Genomic DNA, 13,956 nt, shown 5'->3' on the forward strand with positions numbered 1-13,956 from the left:
TCTGGGGATTATATAGGCATTTTAAATTTCATATTACTCGATTTTCCTGTAATGACAAGTAAACTGTTATTTTCTTGAGATTGAAAATTATGTTTTTATCAAGATGTATTTCTGCAATATTTTAATTTCAGGTTGTTTTTTTTTTTTCCCAAAACTTAAGAAATTAATGCTATTATCAGAAAACAAGTACTGTTATCCTGAGATAGGGTTAAGAGTTCTTAAAAACAACCAAAATTTACTTGTCACAGGAAAGCTGAGTAAAATATTAAGTATTAATGCATGACCACACAGGGCTTCCATACTTTGTAATAACTAAATTTTGGGCATTTTTTCATGACATGAAGCAGCAAGTTTATCCAAAGTATGGATGTGTGTTTGCGATTTCTTCTAGAATATAGGTCTTAAAGCCAGACACAGACATGCTTTGTAATTTATTTTCCCTCTGGTTTCCAACAGTGACTCATGCCACTTGTTTTCTTGAGATCTTGACTTGCTTATCTCCTTCACTCAACGTTCTAAAGTGCAAAACAAACATAGCAATAGAAAAAGGCTTAACTTTGCTCACTAGTGGGGAATGAGGAGACATGAGGAAACATGCTTGTTATTACTAGAAAATAAGAAAAATATCTTGAGATCTTCAGATGTCTTAAAAGAGCATTACTCATCACAGAAAATCAGAATAAATAAAATACATGGATGCATGTCAGCTTAGAGCTTCCATACCAAAGTGAAACACTATTATCGAGGAGGGTGAACTATTCTAAACAAACTACAGGAGCTAAGTTTGATAGACAGATGAAACAAGTGTATCTCATAAGATCCTGAGTGCTTTCTGAAGTATTTTTTAAACAAGACACCAAAAACTAATTTCACTGAAAAAGTATTTTATTTACTTAACAGTTGAAAAGAAAACCTAAACGTACATTTCACATCTGTCAATTTTGAGTTAAATCCAAAGAAAGATCAGGCACAAAGCCTTCAACAGCACAAAAGATGTAGTGACACACCTGTGCATGCAGAGGGCAGCATTGTACGTCAAACCATTTGAACACAATTAACATTCTGAGAACTTCTGAGACTCTTGTTCAGTTGTGTTAAACATCCTTTTTTCCCTGCCTGGAGTGTATTATGAGTGTATGAGGAGCATGCATTTTATGCTGACATCAAGTCCAAGCTAAAAAAAAAAAACAAAGAAGAAGAAGAAAGAGGACCCTGCTTGTGATTGGTAATGTTTTCTTCATTTGTTTGTTCATTCATTTGATCGTACATTAACTTCTGAAACTTTCATAGATCTGCTTCTGAGCCTTTCTTCCCTTTCTTGTTACCCTGTTGACAAAAGAAGTCAAATGTACATGATTAGTGACACATAACAATATGTCTCAATCAAAGTTGTATCATTAAAAAGGGAAAAGGAACAGCTACAATTTTATGCACAAAAGCTTGTCTACATACAATTTCTGTTATCTCACTTGGCTATACCAATAAAGCAGAAGCTGTTTATGTCGGGCCTTTCTTATGCTACAGTTCTCTCTTCTGCCTCCCTTTTTTCTGTGAACAGGGACACAATGAAGATGCAAGCAAATACACACACAGGCACACACCAACATCATCCAAACACACAGGCAATACAATGGATCCTGACTTGTCACAGGGTTAAATGTAATGAGACACTACTGTACACTAATGAGAGGTAAGTAAGTGAGTGAATGAACGTGTTATATTTGAAATCTTACCTGATGTTTAGGTTGTTCTGACTGCAGACCTTTGACTTTAGACCTTTCTTGCTCAAGGGCACCATGTAGTAATGTTACCTAAAACAAAAAACACATTAAAATACACTAATATACAAACTTGTCCCTCTTATGGCATTTTCACACATGCAGTCCATTTGCTCAGCCCTCAATCAGCTATGCCTGTGTTTTTAACATATTTTACCGACTACGGTAGCTGGTTAAACAAAAAAGGCAATGCTTCCTGCAGGCGAGATGGAAATTGTTTCATGTTCTAAGTAAAAGTAAATGCACCATAATCCAAATAACAGTGGTTCAAGAGACACCTTTTCAAGTAGTCTTGGTGTGGTGGTTTAGTCAGCACTAGGTTTCAATGGTCATCTTTCACACCACCAAAATGAAACAAACAAACTGGTAACAGATCTCAGACGCCCCCCAGGTTTTTCTTTTTTAAATACACTGCTCAAAAAGAAAAGGTAAGACAATCATCACAATGTAACTCCAAGTCAATCACACTTTTGGAATATCAACCTGCCCAGTTAGGAAGCAACACTGATTGTGATCAGTTTCACCTGCTGTTATTCATATGGGACAGACAACAGTTGGAAAGGAGAGGCAATTAGCAAGACAACCCCTAGAAAGGAAAGGCTTTGCAGATGGTGGCCACTGACCATTTCCCTCTCCTCATCCTAACGGAATCAGAATAATTTATTGTCATTGTAAACAGGTACAACGAAATTGTACGCAGTTCCATTCGGTGCAATTATCATTTATTATTGAAACTGCTCTGGGATATGTGCTGTTTTTCAGTCTGTTAGTTTTGGCTCTTATTGTCCTGAACCATCTTCCTGAGGGTAGCAGTTGGAACAGATGATGTGCTGGGTGGGATGGCTTAGCTATGCAAGTTTAGGCTAAGCTCAAATAGAGTCAACAGCTTTGGATTTAGCTATGCATGTAAACCTAAAGCAAATGTAGCAAAAGCTAACATAACTTCATTAGCTTCATATTTACCTAAGTTAGCTATGTAGATATGTTATCCATGCAGCTGATGGTGCTTTGTTAACTTTAGATTTAGCTACGTTGGCTATGTAGCTTTGTTATCTACGTAGACAGTGTAGCATTGCTAGTTTTTTAATAAGCTATGTTAACTATATAGCTATATTATCTATATAGCTAATGAAGCATTAGATTTAGCCATGTAGCTATGTTATCTATGTCACTAACATAGCTTTGTTAGCTTTAGATCTAGCTACATTAGCAATGTAGCTTTGTTATCAACATAGGTAATGTCGCTTCATTAGCCTCAGATTTAGTTATGTTAGCTATGTAGCTAGGTTATCTATGTACATAAGGTAGCGTTGTTAGCATTAGATTTAGCAACATTAGTTGTGTGAGAATGTTTTCATGTAGGACAAGCTTTTTCCTGTCAGCAGACTGTTTATTTGGCTTTAGTAAGTGCTTTGAAATCAGGTTGAGCAGGTCAAGTTTTTGGCTTTAACTTTTGTCATCCTAACCCTTACCTTAACCCTCACTGGAAGTTTAATCCAATTTTATTTTCAAAGTTATAGTGTGTATCTCCGTCCTGACAGAGGCGGCATCTCACAGTCGTGGTCTGCAAGGGTTTCTACCTCTGAGAACTGAGGTCTACAGCCAGACTGTCTTGTACTAACTTGGTAAATCGACTTCAGTATGTTTTAACCAAAACCAAACAGATTAGGTGTGAAATCACCATTATGTCCCGTTCAGACCAAAGATTTGTGACGAGACAAGCTAAAACTTGCATCATTCTAAAAGCCCATCAGTTCACACTGCTGCAACTGGGGGAGACAATGCATTTCTGTAGCAACTCCCACAATCACTCAGTTCAAATCGATTTATTTTATAAGTTACTGCGCAATAAATCTGTGTCTACATTAAAGTTTTTCCCCCTGTATTTTCCTGTATCTTTGTCATCTTAACAATGTGTAACATCAGCCTGTATGATTCCCGCTCATAAGTAGTTCTTTTATTATCACCATTACGGCATTGCAGCCAAATTTCACAACCCATAAACACACAAAAACAGTTTGCAAACCATGATACTTTTTCCACAGACAAATTTAATTTCTACAGCCTTGAATTTTTCATGTGTTAGCTCGTATAGCACCGCACGTACTGCATACATGCACAGATGATGGAGACACGAGTATTTATCAGACTGACATTTTCATGTTACAATAGAAAAAAGATGCAATAATCTCCTAAATTCACAATATGATTTATCTAATCAAATATTTTACTCGATTTGTAGACATTTATAGCCTTTTGAAACAAGATTTCCATTTACCATTTACACTAATGCAACGCCCAGCAAAAACATTGTTGGGAACTGTAGAAGTGAATCACAAGCAACATCACCAGACAGCCTGATCTGAGCAGTGATGGCTCAGTTCAGACAGCTGCAACAATCCCCAGTAACGTTCAGAAATGGTATTGTTGTGTTGCTAATCTTTGATTTGAGCTTGGCTTTACATAAATATATGTTTTCTCTGTCTTTATCCCAATCCCACTCACCTGTGATGACAATTCTTCTTTTATATGTAGCAACTCTTCTACTTGTAGAAGGATTTCTGCTTTGTCTTTCACTAAAGGAGAGGAAAAAAGACACATCAGAAATCATCAGGCAATAGAGCAAAGTCATATTGAGGTGAGAGAAGGGTAAATAAAATAGGGCACAGAGCTATGAAATGTATTCCTGGTAATGTTTGACTCACTTTCTCCTTGTTGGAGCATCTTCAGAAGCTGAGAATTTCGTGCTTTCACTTCTTTGTATTTCACCTGAAAGAAGATCAGAAGAAAAACAAAGTACAAGGAATAAGCCTAAACAAAGAATCAACAGGAAATAATTATTTCAAACAGCCATGGGATTAGGATTTGATTTTGTACCATGCATGTCAAGGACTGTAGCCTTAATGCACAGAGGCCTGCTCTACCTGCTGAGCTAAACTGGCGCCCACAAACTGTTTTTATTTCAATCTGGGTTGAGTAAAATGCCATTAATAACAGCACTACAGTTAAAAAAATCAAGTCTGTGTTGGATGTGGTTTTGGCTGACAGCTTCCATTCGATTGGTGGAGTGTTTGGTCGAAAAGCTTTTGTCCGACCAAGATCACTCTGGTTGGCGAGAGTTAACGCGCTGGGATCACAGAGATGAAAGGCAGGTGCACGCTGACCGTCTCTCTATTAATTAATTTTAAAGTACGATGTGTTGAGCCTAAGAAAATGTATAAATGCTTCAAAAGGCTTGTTATGTTAATTTTAGGATCATTTAGACTACCAAACAGGTGCAGTGCAGTAAGGAACCTGTATGGATTAAGCTGGTCCCCAGCAAGGTGAATTTTTTTTTGGGCGCGATTTTGGTCGACCAAGTTTTTCTTTGGTTGACTACAGGCCTAGATGTGGTTGAAGTGACATTCATATCCATGGAGTTGGTGGTTTGCAGTATTTGTGCAACGTCTCTTGAAACTGTCTCAGCCAACTTGCTATAAATCCAAGTTATATCCTCAGTCCATAGAGTATGACAGGTATGAGTTTTTCTCCTCCTCTTTCAAAAGTAATCCCATCTACACACGCTATGTTCTCAAAAAGCATCTTTGTCCACATGAAAATGCGAAACCACAATTTTACACGCCATAAGAAACATGCCATGTCAGCTGTGGTGTTCTATGAGGATTTACTTGTTTCTTTTAAAAAGTCCAGCTCACTCAGAACAACAATGTCCATGATGTGAAAATGTCCTTGCTGTTCCTCTGCAAGGACCATTCTATTTTTATTTACAAAATTCCTGCACATAAAACCATCAATAAAGCTTAAAACATTTGTTTATACATTGCATATCGAGGTGCTTTAGACTATAATATATAAATTGGTCACTTCAACCCTCTGATTCTCAGAAAAAAATATTTAAAAGCATGGTCACAACAACACAGTCAACTCTCCTATCCTTTGCTTTTCTAATGAAATACATGGGTTTCTTTATTCATCCTAAAGATGAATAAAACATTAACTTTGCACATTTCTGGTAGCTTGGATAAAGTTACAGATCCCAAGTGAAAACATAAATGTCAGACAAAAGTACTTCTGACCACTAACCTCCCACTGTGAAATGGTCTTCTTTAGCTTTTCGATTTCCTGGTCTTTTTTCTCCAGCTCGTACTTCAGCTGCTCTGCTCGGGGGTCCTAAAAAAGCCAGTGAAGGACGAAAGACTTGAGTTAGGACACTTTTATGCTGTGCAACTAACTTATAAGTAAAGAAACTAAAAACATTACTTTAGTGATGCTAATTTTAGAGACACAGTAGCATTGATATACCAGAAAGTGAGCCAAGAAATATCAGGAATTTTTTAGCAAATAGGAAAAAAGGGCAAGACCTTTTCAGAGCAATTTAAACTATTCCCCATCACCAACATCAACAATCAGTTCCAGATTTTTTTTTCAGTGAATGGCATACTGAACAGATGTCCATTGGTACAACTAGGTTGTCAACCTTGACCACAAATTAACAGTTAATTTAACAACAGAAATGAAACCCCAAAATTTAAAACCTTGAGCTTAAAAGGTAATCTAAATTAGGCTTTCAGTTTTATACATGTGCTCTTGATATTTTCTACTAATGCATTCAGAAAAAAACAGTTTTCATAAATACTACAAAAGGTTTATTTCAGAAGAAATCTGTCCTGATTTATACAAACAGCCAAGAGATTAGGTTGTTCATATATGCGTGTTTCCATCCATCTCCTCACCGGTTCGTGTTCTGTAGAGGTGTTGACTTCCTGTCCCTGGCTGTTTGCGTACTGCTCGCGTCTCTTCTCCTGTTGGATGATCCGACTGACGTCATCCTCCAGCTTATTGAAAAAACGTTCCTCTTGTCCCACTCCCAGCACTATGTTTGATGCCCTGGCATCCTGGAAAAGAACGTGGTCTATATTACAACTTGCAAATAATACATCATACATGGCAGTTTAACAAACAAAATGCAAATTTCACAGGTAGGAAAATAATATTATATTATATAATAATAACTAACATTGTTTACCTAATTATATAATGTGTACTGTATGAGTTTTGACTGTTTTTGCTCTTGAAACTTGGTGCTGTTGCCAATCTTGGTCAGACCACTGAAATAGAGATCTGTGATCTCAATGAGACTAACCTGGCTAAATAAAACGAAAAAATGTATCTGTGTTGTATTGACATAACAGAGCAAGAAATCCTAATTGGACAAATGTGTCTGATACAAGAAGAATTTTATGATTAATGTCAAAGAAAGACAAATGTTCTCAAGGATTTTCTTACCTCTTTCTCTTGTTTTCTACTCAAATGTTCTGCAAAGACACAAAAACACTGACATACATGTAATTCTGCAACATTGTCAACAAACAGGCTGCAGCACATAAACTTTGAAGCTAATAATTAGTGCTTCTCACCTGTGCTGCCCTCAGCCTGGAAGTCCTGCAGTGAAACAGTCTTTTTGTCTTTCCCCTGCTGGTTCTTTTTTTTGTCCTTCTTCCCTCCACCCTCTTTCCCTCCTCTGGACTTCGGTGAGGATGTGTTTGTGTTGATGTTCTGAGCGTATTAAACAAAAACTAAATCAATGTTCTTTCTCATACAATAAATTATTTAAAGGAATATAAGGTGATTTGAAATCTTAGACAATATTTGTTTTTTCTCTGTTTATCTTCATCTCAAGTCCACTGAGTTTCACATTAAACAGTGAGCATGCATAAATGTGCAGACTCGAGGAGACAAAAAACTTCAACGCTGGGTGAACAGCTTTTCCTCTCTCTTAAAAGGTTCAGTAACTACTTTATCAATTAGAAACATTATATTTACATAAGTGTGTAGAAAATTTACCTGTTTCTGTTGTTCGTATTCTAGTTTACTTAGAATCAAGGCCTTCTCCAAGTCTGCCTCATACAGCTCAGTGGTTATCTACAGCAGGAGAAAAAACACAGACCAGGAGGACGATTATGAAGCACTCCTGCTGGAGACATAGGGTTGGCTTTGTCTGTCAAATTAGACACATCAGTAACATGCAGTTTCATCAAAGAAAGGCAACTCGCACCTCAATTAGCTCTCACAAGCTGTCAAAGGCATTTCTTTTGTAATGAGAGCACAATCTGAACATTTCTTTTGTGCCATTGTTCTTTACCTGTTCGTCCCTCTGCTTCCACTGCTGCCACCCCTCTGAAGGCACATCTTGATCCTGTGCTGCAGGACTGAGGAGTTCACTGGCTATTCCTGACAGCGTCATGCAGGGCGGCGGGGCACACGACTTCTGAGGAATCTTCTTGAAGGCCAAATTACGTAACTGAAAGAGAGAAATCAAAATAAAATGCTGAGTTTAGATATGACCATCACTGCTACTATTATTAACTCTGTCTTGCACCATAAATAGCTGTACAGACCCATACTGTGTGTACATAAATCTAATCAAAGTCACAGAATAAAAAAGCTCACCCATGACCCAGTCAGGCCTTTCACATGGTGCTTTCTAAATTGCTCCAGAATAGTTAAAGTTCAAGCATATTAATTTAGTGTACTCATACAGGAAACCATATCTAACTAATATTTAACCCTTAGGTATACTGAGGCAAATTCGTTGCATTCTGTTTTGGAATTCTTGAACCAGTTTAAGTTCTGTTGATGCGACTGACATGAAACTGCACCAATATGTGTATTTTTGCTCATTTTAGATTTTTCAAGCCAATTCATTACATTGACCTGTTTGTTATTGTGCATACAAAAATCTAAACCCATTATAATTGCTTATTTTGATTGCAAATTTGCAATACCATGTATCACTGTTGCTGCCATTATCTGTGATGCAATTTTGAAGGAGACCTTAGACTTGCAAACCACTAGATGGCGCCATTACCCTTTTTGGATCAAGCGTGTATCCGAAGGGCACTTAAAAGACACTTACAGTGGCATTTTCTATAGCTTTGTGAAATAAAGGCATAAAGAAGTGAAATTAAAAATGTCTGTGGGTGTTGATATGAATATAAACTGGGGTTTAGCATGTTAGATATGAGAAATTGCATCGCTGAAGCACCACTCCAACGTGCTTCGTTGGGGATATACTGCAGGTTTATGTTCAATGCGCTGCCAAATCACATCAATGCCCATTGATCAAAAATCTGCCAAGAGAAAGTCAAAAGTTAAGAGTATCATGCATTTCAAACGATGTCATGATGAGAAATGGAGGTGATTTTAAAAAATTAAATCGTTCAATTATAAAAACAAAAACAAATTATGAATATAACCATAAAAAATAGGAGTCAAAATGTTTCCTAGGGGTCCCTCTTTTGCATAATTTCCACTAATTTCTGGACACTGCAAAAGAAATGAAAATGCGTAAAACTTGACGTTGGTGGTAACTGATGATTTGTGACCGTCTTTGATAGTAATTTAAAAATCCAGTCAGCATTTTTTAATGGAAAATATCTCAATCTGCTGAATTGGAAATTAAATAAACTGGCATTAAAAGGGTTAAAAACACATAAAATCATGACAATGACCAAAGATTTGCTATGTCATGGTTAGAGTTGGAAGTGACAACAGAAAAAAAACTAAAATTGTTCTAAAAAATAATATAAATCATGAGTTTTAGCATTCAAAGTAGGAACAGAAAAGGACCCTGAGGGACATATGTGTGTAGCCATTTAAAGGGATACCTAAGGGCTAAAAGATACCAACTATAAATGTCTGTAAATTTAAAAAGTCTGTAATTACATAAATGTAACCTCTTAAAATGCCTTGTTTTCAAAAGTAGCACAGTTCAAACTTGCAAAAAATGAGATTTGAATCGTATAAGAGATTAAAATTAGAGAGGACAGTTTTTAAACAGGTGACGCTCAAAGAACATTTTTTATATCCCAGGATGAGTATTATTTACACGATGATCAATAAACAATAAATTAAGCTGCAAGCTGATGCTGCATGCAGAAATGCTAATCATCATGTATACGTTCTTTATAAAGCTTCAGATTGTAATATTGAAAACACTAATGAAAATGTTTTACTCTTGTTTAACTAAATCCATCTGATTAGAAATCATAGCACAGGCAGCATTTCCCGTCATCCCTTATTTATATTTCAGAGTGCACTCACATTAGGCAATCCATACTTTTTGGTCCAAGCACATTTAACCCTCAAAGTCCAGTCTCTTGAACTAGTACTGTATGTGTGCTCCATACTGTGCTCAAGCAACATAAACTTCTTTGGCCCAGCCAAAGTCAGAGGAGGTGGGTTTTTGCACAGAAAAGCTGCTCATACACAAACACAGGGACCCAACACAGATTTGACATATCTGACCAAAATAAGTCACAGAGTCAGTAAGATTGCAGTAATGTTCTCAATGTTATTCTCAATTGAGATGACTCCCAGTCAAGCTTCTTAAGACCTACAAGAAAAAAAAATTAACTTTCTGGCCTGGTTGAGCTTGCATGGTGAGCCACTGGATGGACCCAGTGTGATTGCACCCTTAGTTACTTAGGTCCAGCTGCAGATTCAGCCTGCCAGCATGCAGGACAAAAAGACTGAGGAACTTGTCATTCGTGGCTGACAGAGGTAATTTTTTTTAATGGGTGTGTTTTATCATTCATTGTTGTAGTTGAGTGCTACCAATTAAACTACAACAACTAAAGTATAAATAGAATAATTGACTATGATGTAAACATTTTAACCAAAGCATCTTGATGGGACTCCTTCCAGAAAAATACATAATGTTGATGAGTACTAGTGCATCTCAAAAACTAGAGTATAATGATAAAGTTTACTTTTTCCTGTGATTTAATTCAAAAAGTTAAAATTCCGTGTATTCTTGATACATCTCATACAAAGTTAAATACTTCAAGACTTTTTGTTTTAATCTTGAGGATTATAGCTTACAGTTCACAAAAATCCAAAATCCACTATCTCAAAATATTAGTATATTGTGGAAAAGTCCAACTTGCAAAGGTTTCCTGACATTTCATTTTCCCATTCTGGTTCAGTATATGCAACTGCAATAGTGGGGGACTGACTGGACAGTTCTCAGAGTTCTGTATCAAAGCGTATTCCTGGAAAGTTGACTGGAAGGGAAAGTGTGGTAAGAAAAAGTGCACCAGTGAAAGTGATGGCCTCAGCCTTTACAGGGATGTCAAACAAAGCAGACTCAAGAATTTGGGGGAACTTCATATGGAGTGGACTGAAGCTGGAGTCAGTGGATCAGGAGCCACCACACACAGATGTGTCCAGGACATGGGTTTCAAGTGGCGTGTTTCTAGTGTGGAGCCACTCTGAACCACAGACAGCATCATAAGCATCTCACCTGGGCTAAGGAGAAAAAGAACTGGACTGTTGCTCAGTGGTCCAAGTTCCTGTTTTCAGATGAAAGTCTATTTGGTATTCCATTTGGAAATCAAGGTCCCAGTCTGGAGGAAGATTGGAGAGGTACAGAATCCAAGGTGCTTGAAGTCCAGTGTTTCCAGTTTACACAGACAGTGATGGTTTGGGGCACCATCTCATCTGCTGCTGTTGGTCCACTGTGCTTTATCAAATTCAGAGTCAGTGCTGTCAGGCATCTACCAGGAGATTTTAGAGCACTTCATGCTTCCATCTGCTGAGAAGCTTTACGGAGACAACGATTTCCCTTTCCAGCAGGACTTGGCACCTACCCACAGGGAAGCAAAAACTGTGAGGAACTGGTTTGCTGACCATGGTGTTACTGTGTTTGATCGGCCAGCCAACTGATCTGACCTGATCCCCATAGAGAATCTCTGGGAAAATGTCAAGAGGAAGATGAGAAACACCAGACTCAACAACACAGACGAGCTGAAGGCTGCTATTAGAGAAACCTGGGCCTCATAACACCCCAGCAGCACCACAGGCTGACTGGCTCTATGCCATGTGGCACAGATGCAGTAACTCCTGCAAAATGAGTCAGACCAAGTACTGAGTGCATACATGAGTATCATTTTCTAGAAGGTCAACATTTCTGTATCCTTTTATGAACTGATGTTCTGTGATATTCCAGTATTTTGAATTGAGGACTTTTTTTGAGCTGTAAGCCATAGACACTGACACTTAAACACAAACAGTCTTGAAATATTTCACTTCGTATACGATGAATCTAGAATACATGGAAGTTTCATTTCTTGAATAAAATCACAGGGAAAAAAACGTTTTCATGAAGTTCTGTTTTTCTTTTGATGCACTAGTAGGTAACTACTTGCCCAACTTTCTTGCTTAAAATAATAAATGCTTTTATTCTGGTTACCAAGGCGTTTAGCATGAGAAACAGACATACATTTTGGTGTGCTGTATCAAATGAAAAATACTGATAAACAATATCACTATAGTTAATTTGTGAGGTTCTTATAACACACGAAATCAGTTGTGTTAACCTGGCAGCATGCTCTATGGTTTCCTTTCAGATGAAATGAAACCACAGAGGAGAACAATCTCGATTCAGCGTTACATAAATAAGAAGTCACGACGAGATTTCATCCTTGTGTTTGATTGTTTTGAGATGCTCCTGTCACTGACCTCATTTGCCTCACTCTGCTGCTGTTCCTTCTTCTTCTTTTTCTTGTCTTTCTTCTTGTCGTTTAGCTGACCACCTTTCCCCCCGGCTGCTCCTGTCTTTCCCTGCCGGGGCTTCCCAGAGGCTTCCCGTCCTCCTTTGGTGGTGGTCTTTCCCGCATCAGAGGCGTCGGAGTCCGAATCCGAGTCTATCTGGAGCAGGGCGAAGCGGGAGGCGGTGGTGGGGACATTTATCATCGCAGACGACGCCATTGTGAAAGTAAAACTAAATGAAGACAATGAAAAACGTGAAGGAAAATACAGTCAGAATAACTTGAAACCAGTCATAAATCAAGAAGTTAGCCTACAGTTAAAGTCTCTTTCCTAATAAGAGGAAAGCTGTGTCTCAACCAATAGCTCTATATTAAGAATCACATACATGCGCCTTCAATATAACCTGTAGTGATGAGAAACGTACAGTGATTTCAGCTCTTCCGTTCCTATTAGTCTAGTATCAGACGCAGTTAGTATTTCATAGCAAGTTAACCTAGCTAACGCTTAGCCGGGTTTGTTAGCTCCTAAACAAGTGCAGCAATAGTTATGCATGACAGTCAAAAACACGTAAAGAAACTCACAGTGGTCGTTTCTCTAGGGTACAGTCACTGGTTTATTTGGGAGGTGCAGTATTCTCAAGAAAAGTTGCTAGAGAATAGTTTCACCTGTTCGCAAAGGTGCCGTTAGTAACCGATGGTTTGCTAACAGACTGAATACAGAAGCCCGGAAGGACCAAAAAGGATGAAGACTCGTTTCTCTTTAAAGAGACGGCTGCTCAGAGGGAGAAAATAAGTTTTACTAGTGGTTATGTGGTTGTGTTTGAAATTGCATGTGGGGAATTCATTGGTAAAGATTTTTTTTTTAGACAGAGTAACCAGTTTGCACCGTTCTTCCTCTGAGCACTGAGTTTATTCAGTTGTCATGACATGTGCTGCATGGGGCGGACTCAGCAAATTTAGGGCCCAAGGCAAACACAGGCAATGCTTATTTATTGAAGAAAGAGCTGCTTGTAACTTCTACGTTTTGTCATTTACACAGCAAAGATGAAGGGATATCTGGAACAGTATAAAAACAGTTAAACAAATGCACTTATCATAGAAAACTATAAAAATGTTATTTCAGTATTTCTTTTGGCCATATAGTCTAATATGTATTTAATTTTAATTTTCTTTTAGCAGTCTTCAAATGCTTTCAATATTTTGTTTTTAACTGTTAAATGTTATTTAGTTATTTCTGTGATATTTTAGCTTAGAGACTTAATGGAGCCATCGTTACATAGCTGCTCAAATTAAAGTTAAAACTGGAACCCCAGTTGAACCAAAATGACTGTTTAAAAATGTTTCTGTGTAGATGTAACAGATGGATCTTCCAGAAACACAGCGATGGGAGTATTATGCTGTGGGGATGCTTTAGTTTGTCTGGAACTGGGAATTCCATAAAGGTAGAAGGAATCATAAAGAGAGAAGGATATGTGGAGATTTTGAAAGAAAACCTGTAGCAGTCAGTAACAAGACTAGGTTTGGGTCATTGCTTTTACTTCCAACACAAAGCATACGTAGCTCCCGGAGAAGGACTACCTTCAGTAGACCAAAGTGAGCGTTATTGACTGGTCTGCACAAAGCCCTGA

The 13,956-nt window shown here is 37.7% G+C and overlaps 1 protein-coding gene across 2 annotated transcripts; it reads right to left on the minus strand.

Moving 5' to 3' along the window:
* Window positions 1–868: 868 nt before the first annotated feature.
* gkap1 (G kinase anchoring protein 1) lies at window positions 869–13,050 on the minus strand. 2 transcript variants are annotated; one of them, XR_005991865.1, is made up of 13 exons: window positions 12,911–13,050; window positions 12,300–12,561; window positions 7,921–8,079; window positions 7,623–7,700; window positions 7,196–7,334; window positions 7,065–7,093; window positions 6,512–6,673; window positions 5,862–5,948; window positions 4,484–4,547; window positions 4,284–4,354; window positions 1,734–1,811; window positions 1,453–1,548; window positions 869–1,326 (listed from the first exon to the last, which is right to left on the minus strand). XR_005991865.1 is itself a non-coding variant. In XM_041786534.1 (12 exons), exons 2-12 carry the CDS (start codon window positions 12,546–12,548, stop codon window positions 1,285–1,287), a joined length of 1,158 nt encoding a protein of 385 aa, XP_041642468.1. In that variant the 5' UTR covers window positions 12,549–12,561; window positions 12,911–13,050; the 3' UTR covers window positions 869–1,284. The 2 variants fall into 2 exon arrangements, 1 of the variants encoding a protein (XP_041642468.1); XM_041786534.1 differs by lacking the exon at window positions 1,453–1,548.
* Between the last annotated feature and the right edge of the window lie 906 nt (window positions 13,051–13,956).

This window comes from Cheilinus undulatus, linkage group 5 (genome assembly GCF_018320785.1).
Source record: "Cheilinus undulatus linkage group 5, ASM1832078v1, whole genome shotgun sequence".
In the NCBI taxonomy this organism is placed as follows: Eukaryota; Metazoa; Chordata; class Actinopteri; order Labriformes; family Labridae; genus Cheilinus; species Cheilinus undulatus.

Bases quoted from the DNA above. Each gene is read 5' to 3' on its own strand.
- gkap1 (XM_041786534.1), bottom strand. From the start codon at position 12,548: ATGGCGTCGTCTGCGATGATAAATGTCCCCACCACCGCCTCCCGCTTC. The intron at 6,674-7,064 runs GTAAGAAAATCC...GTTCTTTTCCAG, and splicing joins GTAGAAAACAAGAGAAAGAG to GATGCCAGGGCATCAAACAT. The intron at 4,355-4,483 runs GTGAGTCAAACA...CCTCTCCTTTAG, and splicing joins GATGCTCCAACAAGGAGAAA to TGAAAGACAAAGCAGAAATC.